General features: G+C 38.5%; 1 protein-coding gene across 3 annotated transcripts in view; it reads right to left on the reverse strand.

Annotated features, from left to right (window-relative positions):
* LOC142352838 (uncharacterized) overlaps positions 1-18384 on the reverse strand; it is a 108977-nt gene that overhangs the window by 77679 nt on the left and 12914 nt on the right. For all 3 annotated transcript variants that reach the window (XM_075404999.1, XM_075404991.1, XM_075405007.1), the window contains exons 4-5: positions 17807-18085; positions 3571-3667 (exon numbers count right to left, since the gene is read on the reverse strand). In XM_075404999.1, coding sequence (XP_075261114.1) covers positions 3571-3667; positions 17807-18085 — 376 coding nt within the window. The remainder of the gene's footprint in view (positions 1-3570; positions 3668-17806; positions 18086-18384) is intronic.

Below are 18384 nucleotides of genomic sequence, written 5' to 3' on the forward strand. Positions count from 1 at the left end.
GGTCAATTTGTTTTTTTAGGCGTTATCTAGTGCCATTTTCATTTTGTGATTTGGTTTTTTATCAACGTTGACATCTAGTATTTTTTGTTTTTTTTTATTCTTCATATCTCGTATTTTCATCATATGGAAATATCAATCTTCTAATGCGGCATTACTTTCATTTAATGGTTTGTTGAACAATATAGAAATCTTTGAAATTTCCTATCTCTTCCGGTTGAATAGACCATTAGGTCAAATATGCACATGAGCGGGGTCGGAACATTACGTGTAAAGTCACATTACCGAGCATCCGCGTCTCATTTTAAACGCTTTTTCCGATTCCACTAATTTTCAGATCACCTTTTTAAACAAATAAGAAAAACATAGCCGGAAAATTGCCGAAAATAGCGGCAATTGCTTGTTTGCTTCCATGAATCAAAACAACTAATAAAATAATATAGACAGATTGACCACCAGTCATTAATAGACCAACGGAATTTTTGGTTAGATCCGGCTGTCATTTTTAAGTGACATATAGACTCTTTGAGGATAAAACACTGATGAAGTTTTGTCAAAACTAATATTTCAAATACAGAACTCAAGTCTCTTATACTCAATAATTGGTTCATATACGTTTGACACTACCTAGATGCACACTATTGACCTTTAACTAGTAAATTCTCATAAAATTTAAAGTTCCAGAAATGAATTCAAAAGTCGTTTTTAATTGAGTTAACTCACACAACTGAACTTAAAGCAGAATGATGTCATGCACACAAACATTAACTGCAATGCACTAGAAGTCACTGCAGTTATTGAAAAAGTCAATTCCAAGAAGTCATGTAGTAAGAATTGCCGATGGAGACGACGAATTAAAAAAACATAGAAGGACGAGTCCAGAAAAACAATTGAATAAATTGTTTGACAAATTTAGAAGTGCTTTAGCAGACCACCAGAACAATTGAATAATGCCAGCCAAAACACAAACAAAATCTTTTTCATTTGAAAGAATTGAGAAACTGAAACAATCAAACAAACTAAACAAAAAAATACTCAATGCCAAAACTCTTGAAGCTTTTACCCCGCGGGTAAAATTTGATCTTATTAAATGCACCTATTTCAAAAATATGTTCAGTTTCAATTTGTCTCTGAAATAGGCAAGGATTATATCTGCAAGACATGAAAAAAACTCATTGACTCTTGGTGATCGATTAACTCAGAAAATGGAAGACGATTTTTTTTTTAAAAAAAGAAATTACAAATTCTAAAGAAATTTTGCCAAAAATTGTGATATTAATATTATCAGAATCCTATCTTTGTCTCTAGAGGCAATCCAGTAACCCAAATCCAGGCCTTTAGAATTTCACTGGCTCGTTCTGGAAAACTATTCCGCTGCCCCCTACGAAAGCTAGCAACTGTGTAACAACAGACTATGTAACCCTGGAGAAAGTTACTTAACTAAACCGGCAAGAAAAACTTAATAAAGACAATGTTTTTAAAAAAATGCAAAGTTTATCAAATACTTCTAAAATTCCAATGTTAAATTGTAGAAAAAAATTTTCTAGACGTTAGCAACTATGAAGTATCTTTTTATCAGACGGTGGAAGAAGTTTTATGTCACTTGAGAATGGACAAATATCAAAAATCGACGAAAATTTTAGGAAAACTTAAAAAAATGACAGACTTTATGAAAAAATTTTATTATTGGAAACATTAAAGAGTTGAAAATTTTTCCATTCTTACTAGAAACTACGCAGTGACCTATTACCAAACCCTAAAGGAAAACTTTCAAAAAACTTGAAGAAAAAGCAAAAATTAGTATCATTTTGAGTTTTTGTGTTTGTAGTACCCTTACATACAGCTCAAAGAATGCTCATAAAAAGTAATTTTTTCTCGCAAATGACCTTTATCAGCATTGGAAAACTTCAATCTAACTGCAATAAAACATAAAACTAAAAAAAACATGAAAAATTGCACCATTTTGAGCCCAAAAACTCCAAAAATTGACCTTTTAAACTTAGATTGATGCCATCTGGGCAGCTTTATTTTTCTGAGTTTTTCGACGACAAATAAAACCTACTCTGAACCTCTAATGAAACCTGATGCCCGCTTGGCTTTTCCTGATTGTCCCGTTTTGAAATATCAAAGTCATTGAAAAGTGTGTGAAGACATCTAAAAAAATATACCAGGAAAAGCCTTTAGGCAAAATTCATGTGAATGTATTATTTATAATCTGACACCAATTACTCCACTTTAAAAGGCAAATGAGGGCTGTTAGTGCTGAGACTAAAAATTTCAAATTTTAATTTTTCAAAAAGACAGGATCAACATAAAAAAACTGCTATTAAATCAAACAGCCAACTTTATTTCTCTTTTGCTCAAGAGCAACCTGTCAAAAATTGTCAATTAGTCTCACTAATAACATTAAATGATAAGACAAAAATGACCAAAATTGCAATAAAACTCGCTGAAGCTTTTTGAAAATATTTGGTATAAAAGTCACAGAACGCAACAGCTACTGAAGGATTCAATTGCATCAATTAATTGAGTCCCCCAATGGCCACAATTGAGACCTATCATCAATTAGAGTAAGTGATATCTCAACAATAGTTATGCTAGTTTTTTTATCTCAACAATAAAAAACTAGCACAACTAAAAAAATTCACGAAGATTTTATTAAGAAACAAACAAGCGTCCTAGTCACAAAAAGTAATAGCTATGAACTGAAATGACTTGTTCTTATTGAAGCCTTTTTAGCAATCAGTGAGATCTCTCAATTATGAGACTAAGAATTAAGATGACACAGTTGAAAAGAAAAATTCGGAAAACTCCAAATTCGATAGTTTTTAATGAAAACAATTAGTGTCGAAGTCATAGAAAGCACTAGATGAGAACAAAAACGATTAATTGGACAAACTTTACCCCTATAAGCAGCATCAAAGACTTGTCCTCAATGAGATTAAATGATAAGACATCAAACAAGTCAATAATTACTTGCAGAACTTTATATTCAAAGAAATAAGAAAAAGTATTTTTGAGAAAAAGTAGTGTCAAAGTCATGAAAACCACTAGCACCAATACAATTCAATTTGTTTGTTTTGTAAAATTGCAGCGCCACAATACAATTCAAAATTGTTCAATTGTAAAAAAAACCTCGATGTCCCCAATAATAGCCTATATCCCTTTGCGGCTATTAATAAAACATATTTCAATACATTTTCTTCATAAATTTTTCTTCCCTCTCAATCGATGTCACCTCTTTCTAAATATTCTACTTGAAAAAATTTCTGTTTTCGTTGCTGTATTGCATTATCACTGGAACATTAACAGGTAGATCAGAACCCATATCCACTTCGGACATGTTTGCTCAATCTATTTTATTTACTAATGCGTTGGTTCTTAATTATTTTTCATCCCCTAGCTAAAAAATGATTCCGTGGCGAAATATACGGTACATGCCATGCTCTAGCACCCGATATTACGACAATAAATAAAGAAAAGGGTTTCAGGTTCTATCGCCACAAAATTATGTCTCCGATGCATTGGGAAAAGGTCTGAATGAGTCGAAATTGAAAAGAAAAAATCAACATTCCTTTTTTCTTCTTTGACTTCCTCCTCTTCTCTCCATATGTCTTGTCCCTCTTTTTCTTCTTGCTTCGATGACGATGTTTCCTACTCTGTTTATGACCTGAAACAGTTCACTATAAATTTTCAGAAGTTGTAAATCAACATTGAAAAGTCTTTTGTTCAACCGCTTAAAAACCATGCTCAGCCCAACCTGCTTATAAAAATAGTTAAAACTTCACTCGATCAGTTACAGAGAGTTTAATAGACAAGTCATCACTTAACCCCCCCCCCCCCCCCCCCCCCCACCTCCACCCTCCCTCACTAAAAAAATGTTTATAAGTAAAACCTGGGTGCTAATAAGAATTAAAAACATAAAACGACTAAAGTCGGGTGAATTGATCTCGAACAACAGTCGTGGGTTAATTAACTTAGAGGGGTTGTACCTTGGAAAATTTCAATGGGTGCAGAAAAAAACGCACGTACAGGGGATCGAAATGCTGACCTCCAAATTAGCAGTCCCAAATATTTACCCCCCAGCCACATTATCTTTGACTTCATTTCGCCCATGATCACTTTTACAAACGAATTTGAATTGAAAACGAGAGGGACTTAGATGAATCAAAAATGAACAACTAAAGTGTGAAAAAGTCACCCGAAAAATCAAGACACGTTCCAGAACAAAAGTTCCAGAGGAGAAGTTTGAAATTGAAACGTAAAGAACTGCATAAAATGTTCTTAATGCTATATAACACTGGCTGGGCAATAGCGGAAAATATCTTTAGGTTCAACTGATCTGTTGTTAAGCTTCACTTTATTTTAGTTGAAAAAATTCATTTCAAGAGAATGAAAACTCGCTGAGCATTACGTTTACTAACCGTGTCCGAACGTAATGCTCCTTCCAGTTTGTGCTCAATTAAGCGTATAACAAACGAATGCAACATTAAGGAAAGAAAATTAATTGAGGTTGCTCTTCGTGGTCGATTACAGAAAACAAGGTTAACCGGATCTATTCTGTTTCTTGCTCTTTGCTCTTGCTCTTGGAAAATTCAAACCATTGGGTCCTCTTGGAAAATTCAAACCATTGGGTCCTCATTGGGTCCTACCATTCTCTCATGGGCATTGCGAGACGCAGCTAGTGAATAAGCTGAGCCTATTTGTTTTCTATTGAGTGAGTTTATAAAAACAGAAACATTCCCTGCTGAACTCGAAAGAGCGGACATCACTCCACTTTTTAAAAAAGGAGACCTTGATGATCCTTTAAACTATCGACCAATTTCGTCAACACCAGCATTAGCAAAACTTTTTGAATCTCTTAGTAAACAATAAATTGATGAAAATGTTCATAAGAATGCCCTGCTTTCTAAAACACAGTTTGGTTTCAGAAAAAAATTTTCTTCAACAGATGCGCTCGTTTATTTAACTGAAAAAATAAAATGCAACAAAAACGAGAAAAAAAACTGCAGCAGCATTTTTAGATCTATCAAAAACTTTTGAGTCCATTAATCACGAGCTCATGATTATAAAAGCTTTCCATTCTTGGATTTTCGATACCAGCTCAAAATCTATTTATGAGCTATCTTTCAAACAGAACACAAAGAGTCATAATCTGTTAGCGCCACTTCAGACCAGCTAGAAAAGCCATCAGACAGCAAGAAATAACTTTTGAAATTGAAAAAACTTAGAATTTGTCAAAACTCAAAAATGGTCAAAAAAGAAAAATTTTACAAGTTGGGACCGAAATTCTGTACACCACCCCCCCCCCCAATTTTGGGAAGGCAAAACCCGAGCAACCCGAGGTTATGGCAGACGGTTAGGGTTACCTCTAAGCTACTCATGGACCCAGCGAACATTATTGCATCAGACCCACAAGTGTGGCTATTAGCACTTAAATGGTGCAAAATTGGCATTTTTCGATATTTTGTTATTTATTATTAATTTTCTTAAGTCGTTTATTTTATGATACTTTAGATGATCACTAAAGGTGAAATACCGTACATTCGAGGCATTTAGAGCCACGTAATAACCATCCCTGCTTATGTCAACAAAAGCAAATATTGCAGTAATTTGACATTTACTATGTAAACAATGACCTAAATCATTTTCTTGATTAACCAATCAAAAACAAGTAGCGATGATGTTATAATTGATAAATATTTGATTATTTACTTTAACCCAATTGTTTGATTAGTGAAACCGTATTGTATTTAGAACCATTAGAAACTGTTACCAAGAGCAGTTGGCTCTCAGATTGACTAAAATCTGATTCTTGAACAACTTTAGTCTTTTTGCTAAGTTTTGCTAGATCTTAAAATCTTGCGAGTTCTAAGTTAGTTGAGCTTACTTAACGAGAAGTTAGCAACATTACTAACACTTGTTGAAGCTTTACGAACTTCAGCACAAGATTGAACATAGACTATCACTAAGGATTTACTTAACTTCAATCAACAAAATTAAAGTTACAGTCCTTTATTACGTCCGAACGACTCATTATTTGTGCAAGATGGTTAGTCAATCGAACCCAGTGAAAAACCAGGCCGGCTTAAAACTCGAGAACCAGGCTGTGATATATCGGTTCCGCTAAGATTCTTGAGCAGCCGCAACATTTGTTCCGCTGACCCGGACAACAACAACAGCAGTGTCACGAACAGCAACAAATCTTCGATTCAACCTGGTGGACCAAAACACAACCAGCAACGATGGCCAGCAAAAGTCCCAACAGACACTGGAAGACAGCTGATTGGAAGGCAAGTGGTCAACTCAGGACATTAGAGAAAGAGCAAGCTGACCTACTCAAGTCCTTCTCCAGACACCTCAACGAGCTAGAAGGCTACCTGACACAAAACAAAACAATGACGGCCGAAGGTGCTTATCGATGTTTCTTCGAGACGTACAACAGCTTGGAAGACAACAGAAAACAGCAAGGTTACTATTAAAACCAAAGTATTTTGAAAACTTTGACAATGACACCAAGCGTATGTTAGAAGAAAAGAGTAAAGTTTTGCGATGGGTAGTTGACAAAATACCAGATCTCCAAGATATTGAAGATTGTCGCGCAGTAGTCGTCGACTACCGGAAAAACACATTGCGATGGTACAATAAATTGGAAGATTCTGTTCCAATCGAGAACGAATTGGTAGAACTCGAAAAGAATTGGTAGAACTCTTAAATCAGAAAATTTAAGCGACTCTGAAAAACAGATACTGTGCGATCAGGCGGAACGGTTATTAGAAAAGCGAGATGAAATTTGCGCAGAAGCTATTTCAATATTGAAGATAGAAATTGTTCCCATGGGTTTGCGAAATTCAGTAAAGCTAGGAGTCACAATCAGGACCTGCTCAAACAGTACAGGCTCAGCAAGGATTGTGGAAACCAAACATCGTTAGTGTCAACTACATCGACTGGTGACAAAGACCCAAACGACGAAACTGTAATTGATACAAGAAAGGGAGCAATAGAAAACGCTGAGGAGAACGCGGAGGTCTCTTCCATGCATTCTGCTACACATGGAAGCCGAAAACAACCCAGTATCGCCGACTCGCGATCATCAAAGAGGCGAGAGATCGAAGAAATGGAGCACGAAAACTTGAAAGCAAAGAGAGAAAAAGAGCAACGACTGCTAGAGCGCCAGTTGGAGTTAGAGCGGGAGCGTGAAGAAATAGAACTTCGTCGCCAGCAAGAAGAGTTACGTTTACAACAGCAACAACAACAACAACAGCGGCGAGAACAAGAGTTACAACAACAACAAAGAGAACAAGAGTTACAACAACAACAACAAGAGCAAGAGTTACGTCTAAAGATGCAACAGCAAGAAGGTGAACTGCGTCTTCGACAGCATGAGCGAACACTTGAAAACGAAAGAAAGAAAGCAGAAGAAGAAGAAGAAGAAGAAAGACGTATGAAACTTGAGCTGATCAAAGGAAGCTCAAGAGCTTTTGGATCAGTTGCAGATGAGATAGACAGTGTTGGATCAAAACGAACTCACGAAGGAAGAGCCGGGTGGGCAGAATCAGTGGCTCAACAGTCTGTCCCTAGACGGCCACTATCTCCAAATCTTGTTATCGACCCTCCAACGAATGTCACCAAGGACAGAGCTGACAAACGTTTCAGCACCTACCCGAAAACTACCCTGCTGTTCCAACCAGGCGAAAGACTTTTTCAAAGCAACTGGCTGAACCGAGTTTTCTCAAGAAACCAGAAGTCCGTAAACCAATTAGAGTAACGGACCCACCAGCACCACCGTTGACAAAGCCGACGTTTCAGCAGCAGGGAACGTCAGCAGTTCAAACTAAAAACAGGAGTCAGAGTCCCATTAACAACTCTCGAAACAGGTCTGCCGAGAATAGAAAAAGGAGCACAATGAATCACACCACTCCCCAAGTCATTTACCAACCAGTACCAAGCAGTGGTACCAGTGGCTTGCCAGAACTAAAACTGACTGACTTTTCAGGAGATCCTCTGGAGTGGTCAGAGTGGTCAGGTCTCTTTGATGTTGTTGTTCATCAAAAGCCAATCAGCGATACAGAAAAGATGCAATACCTGAAGATCAGTCTCACGGGTCAAGCGAAAGCAGCAATATCAGGAATGGGATTCAGCTCACGATCATACTATCATGCTTGGGAAAAACTCTGTGAGAAATATGGCAGATCAGATTTCATAGTCAACGCGCAATTTAAGAAAATACATACTCATCCTCCAGTTCGACATGACGATTCTACGGGCATCGTCAAATTCGCAAGTTTGGTTACAAATGTGGTAACACTTTGACTCAACTTGGATACACATCCGACCTAGAATTAGAAGGAGGGCCAAGCTCAACAACGAGAAAATTTTCTCCGCAACCGAGAGAACAGTGGTTGCAATAAATGCAAGATCGTCGACTACTGAGAGGCAATCGGATTTTTTTCAAAGAGCGGCTGGCCTCCAAAGCTGTAATTCATAAGAACCTGTTAGCACAGACAAACTCGTCATTTGACAGAAACAAATTTCAAAGCCGTGATAAACTGAAGACGAGTACTTTTTCTTCAAACGCTGAAGAGTCAAGCAAATCCAAGAATTTTGAATGTCCCTTCAAATACAGACAACATCCTATTGGGGCGTGTGAAAAGTTTAAATCACAGAAAGTAAATGAACGACGAGAGCATGTCCAGAAGTTTTGACTGTGTTTCAATTGTTTGAAACCAGGTCACATGTCGAAGGACTGCAGAAGCAGGACATGCAGTGTACCCAGCTGTGGAAGGCGACACAACAGGTTTTTGCACAGCGACCTACCGAAGGAGGAAACTACAAAGAATGTCTCAGATGCTACAACAGCATTAGCAACTAACATCACCCAAGGAGGACTCCCAGTGATACGAATCAAGCTGACAAACAGAGACTTAAGCCTAAATGTACTAGCAATGTGTGATTCGGGATCCTCAATCTCATTTGTAGACAAGTCAGTGGTGTCAAAACTCCAACTCCAAGGCCGAAAAGCATATCTATCAGTAGCAGGGATCCATGGATCACAGGATGTAAAGACTGAAATAGTGTCGACAGCTGTGTCAGCCCATGAGAAGTCTCGACCATTGCCAACAGTGCAATTCTACGTTCACGAAAAACTGAAATTGGGTGACCAGATTGTAGAGCTGCAAGAGTTGAAAGACCATTACCCACATTTGAGAAATTTGCCAGATCAGAGCTACAATCTAAACGATGTTCAGGTGATTCTTGGACAAGATTGTTACGATAATCATCACTCTTTTGAATTCAAGAAGTCAGAAGACAAAACTGCACCATGGGCAGTGAAATCGAAGATCGGCTGGGCCTTAAGTGGTCCGCAACTCTTGCCACAACAGCAACATCAATTGCCGATGCCAAACTAGCAAACCAGTTGAGTAAGTGGAGGGATATCGAATCCTACGCTTCAAACTGCGATGTCACCGGTCATTCGAAAGAAGAACAACGAGCGATCAAGACCTCGGAGCAAACAACTTGATTCAATGGTGAAAGATACGAAGTTGGACTTCTGTGGCAAGAGGACGAAGTGAAGTTACCGCACAACTTTTACTCTGCAATGGGGCAGCTCAAGTCCCTGGAACGACGCCTACAGAAAGACGAGACGCTACGAAAGCGCTATCAGAAAACCATTGACACGGATGTCAACGCTGGATACGTTCGGAGAGTAGATCAAGCTGAACTGAATGAAACAAGAGACAAACTGCAATGGTATTTTCCACATCATCCCATCATACACCCGCACAAACCCGAAAAAGTTGGAAGAGTGTGCAACAAATGACAAACTTCTACTTTGGCCAGACCTGTTGCAGAGTCTTATCGGAATTATTTTTCGCTTCCGAGAACACCAAATAGCTTTATCAGCCGACATAGAAGCGGTTCAGCGAAACTTCTACATGGACGATTTCCTCAAGTCAGTCAGAAAACCTCAAGAAGCGATTGAAATCTACCAGAAAGTCAGAGAGATCCTTAACAAAGTTGGATTCAAATTGACGAAATGGATAACAAGTGACGATGAAGTCAAGTCACAAATCCCAGAGACAGACAGGTCAACGAAAGTTGTGAAAACTTTCGAAGCAGAACCACAATTATCTTCAATCCTAGAACTCAACTGGAATGTGGACGCAGACAGGCTTATAGTCTGTCGTGAAACTGAGCAAGAAGTTCCACCAAAAATAACTCAGAGAATTGTCCTATCCTTTGTCTCAGCAGTGTTCGACCCACTTGGGATATGTTCACCCTTCACCATACGAATGCGATTTCTACTCCAAAGCATTTGGGCAGCAATGGGACACGCATGGGACAAAGCTTTGTCAGCAGAACACTCAAAACTGTCCAGTAATTGGTGCTCTGAGTTGAGGGAAATAAGAACCATGTCAATAAATCGACTTTATTTTGAAAACGGATGCACAAACCTGAGACTTCACATCTTTACAGATGCATCAGAGGAAGCGATGTGCATCGTGGCATATCTGCAAAACATAGCAACGTTGAAACTTTTATATGTGGTAGGGAAATGCCGTGTGGCACCCATTAGACATATGACAATACCGAAGTTAGAACTTCAAGCCGCAGTCTACGGAGTTCGGCTCAGAGAGCAGATACTTAATAATGAACATGATGTCAGAACTGACAAAATCTATCTTTGGACCGACTCATCAACAGTGCTACAGTGGCTAAAGGCAGCGCACAAGAAACAACAAGTATTCGTTGCGAACAGAGCAGCGGAAATACTGGAAAACTCATCGATGGATCAATGGAGACACGTCAAAGATGCGAAAACCCTGCCGACATTGGAACCCGAGGAATGTCTATCGAAGGGCTCAAAGAGTCCGTACGGCTAAACGGGCCGGCATGGCTCCAGGCAGATGAAGAAAAGTGGCCCAAGCCGTGGTGCCAAGATAATGAACTCGAACCTGAGCAAGTTATGAGTACTGTAGCAACAGAAAATAAACTAGACCAACTGTTTGACTGGAGACAATACAGTTCCTTCTGCAAGACAAAACAGAAGGGTACCCTCAAAGCAGACGAAATTCATCACGCAGAGCAAATACTGTTTCGGTTTGTTCAAACCGAAAGCTTCCCGAATGTTTCGAAGTCTATAGCAAACAGCAAAGAAATCTCCAAAACTTTAAACATTGCCAAATTGTCGTCCTTCATAGAGGAAGATTGAACAATTAGAGTGAAAAGCCGACTGAAGCATTCAAACCTTGAATACAATGCAAAACATCCAATATTGTTAACAGCAAAACATCCAGTTGTACAACTTCTGTTGGAAAGAGCGCATCGAGACAACCTAAATGAGGGCACAGAATACGTGAGAAACATGCTCCAACAAGAATACTGGATCATCGGGCTGAGAAATGCATTAAGAAAAATCAAGTCAAGATGCATCAAGTGCAGACACAGAAACGCCAACCCAATTCATCCAGCGATGGCAGATCTAACCCGAGAACGACTTGACGAACATGTGTTCCCATTCACTCATAGCGGATTCGACTACTTGGGAACCTTCGAAGTCAAGTTCCTACGACGTACCTTGAAAAGATGGTGCTGCCTTTTCACTTGCCTGACAACCAGAGCAGTACACATCGAAGTCGCACAGTCATTGGACACCGAGTCATGTCTAGCTGCAGTGACAAGAATCATTGCAAGACGTGGCTACCCAAGTACCATCATCAAAGACAAAGGAAAAAATTTTGTTGGAGCAGCCAATTAGCTGAAATCATTCATGAACTAGTGGGACAAAGCAAAGATTGAGAGTGACTTAGCACAGAAAAAGATTGTTTGGAAATTCAATTCTCCCGGAGCTCCTCACTTTGGTGGAATCTGGGAAAGTGGGAAAGACTGGTTCAAAATTGCAAGAAGGTCATGATTGCAATCTTGGACCACAGAAGCCTCACCGACAAGGTACTCAGCACAACAATGTGTCTTGTAGAGCAGACTCTCAACGCAAGACCCCTGACAGCAGTAAGTGACAACCCTGAAGATTTGACAGCACTCACAACTAATTATTTCTTGCTAGGACAAGAGAACGCGAGTGCACCTTTCATGCCATCCAGTGAACGCTACCATGACCTGAGAAATTCTTTCAGAACGGTTCAAGCATATGGCGACATGATCTGGAAAGGATGAACTCGTGAAAATCTTCCACAATGGAACCAGAGATCGAAGTGGTCAAAAGAACATGTGCGAAACATGAAAGAAGGCGAGTTAGTGTGGCTAGTAGATGACTCTGTGAAACGCTGTGAATACAAACTTGGACGAATCATTGAGATCTTCACTGGCAATGACGGAGTTGTGAGATCAGCGAGAGTCAAAATGGCACATGGAGAGCTAAACCGGCCAGTCGTGAAGTTAGCGCCAGTATTCTACGATGGTATTTCCGAGATCGAAAACAGGGCCGGCGATTTTGGCGCAACTTCAGATCAGCTAGAAAAGCCATCAGACAGCAAAAAATAACTTTTGAAACTGAAAAAACTTAGAATTTGTCAAAACTCAAAAAAGGTCAAAAATGAAAAATTTTACAAGTTGGGACCGAAAATCTGTACATCCCCCCCCCGATTATGGGAAGGCAAAACCCGAGCAACCCGAGGTTATGGCAGACTGTTAGAGTTATCTCTAAGCTACTCATGGACCCAACGAACATTATTGCATCAGACCCACAAGTGTGGCTATTAGCACTTAAATGGTGCAAAATTGGCATTTTTCGATATTTTGTTATTTATTATTAATTTTCTTAAGTTGTTTTTTTATGATACTTTAGATGATCATTAAAGGTGAAATACCGTACATTCGAGGCATTTAGAGCCACGTAATAACCATCCGTGCTTATGTCAACAAAAGCAAATATTGCAGTAATTTGACATTTACTATGTAAACATTGACCTAAATCATTTTCTTGATTAACCAATCAGAAACAAGTAGCGATGATGTTATAATTGCTAAATATTTGATTATTTACTTTAACCAAATTGTTGGATTAGTGAAACCGTATTGTATTTAGAACCATTAGAAACTGTTACCAAGAACAGTTGGCTCTCAGATTGACTAAAATTTGATTCTTTAACAACTTTAGTCTTTTTGCAAAGTTTTGCTAGATCTTAAGATCTCGCGAGTTCTAAGTTAGTTGAGCTTATTTAACGAGAAGTTAGCAACATTACTAACACTGGTTGAATCCTTACGAACTTCAGCACGAGATTGAACATAGACTATCACTAAGGATTCTCTTGACTTCAATCAACAAAATTAAAGTTACAGTCCTTTAATACGTCCGAACGAATAATTATTTCTGCGAGATCGTTAGTCAATCGAACCCAGTGAAGAACCAGGCCGGCGTAAAACTAGAGAACCAGGCTGTGATATATCGGTTCCGCTGAGATTCTTGAGCAGCCGCAACATAATCAATAATGTTAAATCAGGGTCAAATGAAGTGGCTCAAGGAGTTCCCTAAGGAACAGTCTTGAGTCCTCTCTTGTTCAATCTATTTGTTAACGATCTTAACAACTTTTTGTCATGTGAAACAATACAATACGCAGATGACACAGTCCTATTAAGCTCTCATGATGAAGCTCTCAAATGCAAAGACGAGCATGAGAAGGCCATAGAAAAATGCATACAATATTTTCAATTACATCACCTCAAGATCAATCAGGATAAAGCAGAGTTTATTAGTTTTGGTAGCTCGAATCCTCAAGACGAAACGACATTAAAAGTTTGAGACAAATTATTAAGTTCGAAAGCGGAAATCATATATCTCGGTGTTTTTCATGCAAATTGAATTTGGAAATTGTCTGGGTAAAAATTTTTTGAGTTCACTCGTGTAGACAAAAACCTGCGGTAGTTAATTTCAAAGCTGAGTTTGAGAAGGCAGGCTTCTTTTTATTCATAGTGCCGTGACAGTAAGTTGCAGCCCTGTAATCAAAAAGGTAGTATACCAAGGTTCATTTTAAGGTCTGAGGATGAGTCAAACTTTTGTCTGTAAAAACTTGAGGTGATGTAATTGACAAAGACCTCAAATATCAAAAACAAGCAAAAATTCTTTTGTCAAAATGGCCCAGGGCATTAAATGCATATATGTACTCAGGAACATAATTCCCACTGTATACAACAAAAAGTATTTTGAATTCTTTTGTTCTCAGTCATGTTCAATATTCTTCTGTATTAATTGCAACCATCAATCAAAATCTCATAGCAACACTAAAAGCAGTTGAATTGGGCCGTCAAAGCTTGTTTTCACAGACAAAAGTTTGACTCATCCTCAGACCTTAAAATGACCCTTGGTATACTACCTTTTTGATTAAAGGGCTGCAACTTACTGTCACGGCATTATGAATAAAAAGAAGCCTGCCTTCTCAAGCTCAGCGATGAAATTAACAATCGCAAGTTTTTGTCTACACGAGTGAACTCAAAAAATTTTTACCCAGACAATTTCCAAATGCAATTTGCATGAAAAAAGTAATAATAAAAGAGGTATTCTGCAGCACAATTCTTTCCCAATAAAATATTTGTCAATGTCATACAGTCTTGCAAAGAAGAAATATAAGCAGTTTTTCCTTAATGAATACAAGAAGGTTGACAACATGGACACAACATGGTTCAATTACTTGGAAACATTTTAAGTTCAATTAAATTTTTTTCTGTTTTCTATTGAATTTATGTTACTGTCGTCCCTCCCCGCCAATACAAATGACTTCTCTCTTCGGTCGATATTTTAGTTATTATAAATTATTAGTTTCTCTGTTGTAATTATCAATACTCTACACTGCCTATCTCTGTAATTTTTACTATGACTGAAACATTTACAGATATTAGGAGAACTACAGTGTTCGTTTTTTTTGTTTCGCTCCCTCCCCCCCCCCCCCCAGTGTGTTTTATGCCCCCGGTTACAAATTATATGTTGTTATATAGCACGTTAGTATGTAAGAAAAAAGCATGTGCGCCTGTGGGTCATAAAAGATTTATGCGCACTAAGCTGGGGGGGGGCAGAATAGATCCAATTAACCATTATGGTACAATTGAATTGAAGCTATTAAATCCTAGTGTCCTTATAATCACGTGCGCATTTTTTTTCCTTTTTTTATTATTGTTGTGCTGTCGAGAGTATCTCTTTATATTTTTTTCTTTTTTTTCTTTGTGTGTGGAAGGTGACATGCAGAAGCTACCAAAAATTCCCGCCATCAACAGTTTCATTGAATAATGCAAATAGATTACTACGGCTGTAAGAGAACTTCACAAGGAACTATTATCTATGAGTTTTGTTTCTTTTTTTTCTGTTTGGTTTGACAAGAAATTCAAACTGCGCGAGCGCGCAGAAAAATATTTACAACAAAAACTGTGAACCGAAAATTTTGCATCAAGAAGAAAACTTGCACGAATACTGTTGTTGCTTCAGAATTCCTTCAAATTTTTTGGTACGATTATTTCATTTTACCCGTCAATTACTCAATCACCACTGCCACTGTTTTCTGAAGTTTTTTTCATACTGAACCTTGGAAGCAACCGACGACAATATGCAGCACAATTTCTGTGAAAGTTAAACAGAAAATCCTTACTTTAAAACAGAAAATAAAGCAGAAAATAAAACAGACTTAAACAGAGTGTCCTCCTTCTCTCATACTCATATACTCTGTCAAACTGTCAACACAAATTTCAAAACAAAGTGGAGGTTTGAATCTGGCATTTTGGAATTTTGACAACTCTCAGTTTTGGAAATTTGAACTAATGTCAATATTGCTGTTCGAAAGAAACTTTGTTTTTTCATTTTTGTTTTGCTTACTTAACCATTAGCACTGCTTGCCGTCTTCCGAAATAATTAACTGGAAACATTTTTTTTTCAAAATGCATTCAAATGCATACAAACTTATGTATAAAAAAAGTCAAGTAACGGTGAACAAACAAAAAAAATTACAGACAAAAAATGTACACAACAGGCACTGGCAACAATGGAGTGCCATCGATAGACTCAAATAACTACTATGGAAGTATTATGAAGCATAAGAAAAGGCAACAGATATCGACTAACGTCAAAAGAATCTCATCAAAATTTACCATGACTGAATATTTTTTTCCAATGCTGTCAAGATTTTTTTTCATTGAGGAACTTGAACATCTTTGTGATGGTCTAGCATAACACCACAGAAATGTTGTCAAATCGCAAAAATACTGAGGCTTGTGAATGTTATCTAACTAACATAGGCCAAAAAATGAGTGACTCTGAAACGAATGGCAAGTGTTTGGCTTCGGTAGTACCCAGCTGAGGCTCAGAGATGCTAGCATTGATGGGGATGAGAATGGGGGGGGGGGGGGGGTGAGTGGAGTGTGGGGGATTCAAGCGATTGAGGAGTAGAAATGGGACTTGGGGGTGGTGCGTGACTGGGGGCGTGACTGGGGGGGGGGGTTGGGGTGAGACTGGGGGATGGCTGATGGGGGGCGTGGACAAAAACTTTCTTAAATCACATTAAAAGGACCACAGGACTAATATAATTGCTACAAAAGTTGCTTCAGAGCAATTAAGAGTGACGATGAATGAGCTTGGTAATGTTATTTTGTAAATTGTCGATTTGAAAACAACGGAAACAATCTGCCCCAAATTATTGATTAGAAGTCGACGAATTTTTCAAGTTAGCTGAATCCGCAGTATCTGTTTTTCATAAACAATAAGGTGGTGTGTGAATAATATTTACAATTCAAGACAATTCAGCTTCGGCTCTGTGGCGTAATGAGCTGTTTGTTTTAAAAAATTCAATAAATTATAGGAAGTGTTTTGGAATCTGGCGGATTAGTTATAAGTGCGACTAGAAAAATGGGCAAAAAATATCGCTCTTCCACAATAACAGAAAATTCGTTGACACGTTACGCGCAAATTAATGCAAATTTTGCACTGCCCGAACCAAGTTCCAAGTCTAAATCAGGACTAAGCAAGTCTAAATGCAAATTTTATGCCGTTTTTCAGTAATATGAAAACCGTAATTCAAGTCTTACAAGTCTTGGCCAAGACATGGGTAACATTTGGATTTTCGTTGGTTTTTTGTATTTTATCAAATTTGCCCAAAATCAGCGACAATACCAAAATCACCGAGCAAATTGCCATTCCTCGTCGCTAATCTCGGCAGCACTTTCTAGCGACAAAATCACTGCAAAAGTCAAGGGACTAGATTAGAGTCAGCGACAAGATCAAAGGATTAGAATCAATTACTTTTGTCGCTAGTATTCGCGCACGAAAACCTGCGACCTATATACCAAAATTTGAAGCTGTCAGACCTTTTCGGGCTCTTACTTTCCTGATCTTAATACATGTGCTTAAAATAGATGCGTAAAACAGTGACGAGCCGAGTATATGGTCGAACAAATGTGCTTTTTACAATGTAATGCAAGTTGATTCCATGAGTCAAAACTAAATTTTCAAAAACTGTTGAGCGAAAATTTTGAATTTGAAAAAAATTTTGAAGCGTGCCACGATTTGGGCGTTAATTTTCAGCTACTTTCCCGGGGTGCTTACATAACACCCAACAGCCGTCCAAAACAGTCAACTAGCACCGCGGGGGGGAGGGGTTTAGATTTGCACTTGCGATTAAATTTGCTGAGTACCGATACTGCCTTGGCGATAAGTACGGGTGGTTATGACTTGCCTAGAGCTCGGCAAGGAATTTGACCAATCATTGCAATTGATGTACATCATTATAAACTTGTAATCGTGTCAATTATAGATGGGTATGTTTCAACAGGGGAGGGGGGGGTTCGAAATGGTGAAATATATGAATCATACCTTCAGCGTCCTCTGTATAATCAGCACCATATGCTTGTGTCTCGTCACCTGATACATACAGGGGTTGACCTCCACCCTCTTTTCCCTCTTTTTTGCTCCTTCTCCTGTGCCTCTTCTCTGTTGCAGTGTCTTCCCCTGAGGCATCTGCCGAGTAGTACCTGCCGCCCCCCTCGGGACTCTCCTCTTTGTCTTTGAGTGGGCCGTACTTCCTACGATGCTTGCGACCGCTTTTTCTTGTCTCATTCACTCCTTCTTTGTTATCCTCGTCAGGCTGTTTAACTGAAACAAGGAAAACCTCTACAGTGACGTGCACCCCCCTAAACACACACCCACACACACACAACAAACACACACACCCACACACACGCACGCACATCATGATAAAATTTGAGATGTTTTTAAGAGTATAACCGGGGGTTAATGTCAAGGGGGCGCATCATTGTTCCAGTAGAGAAGTGGGTGCGGAGGATGGGGTCGAGGTAAAAAATTAAATTTACTTGGGAGGGTGGTCAAAAATATGTAAGAGATGAAAAGCAATGATGGATTTCCTGCAAGAGTTATGAGTAGGATAATTAAAG

This window comes from Convolutriloba macropyga, chromosome 1 (genome assembly GCF_964194025.1).
Source record: "Convolutriloba macropyga chromosome 1, txConMacr16.3, whole genome shotgun sequence".
NCBI lineage: Eukaryota > Metazoa > Xenacoelomorpha > Acoela > Convolutidae > Convolutriloba > Convolutriloba macropyga.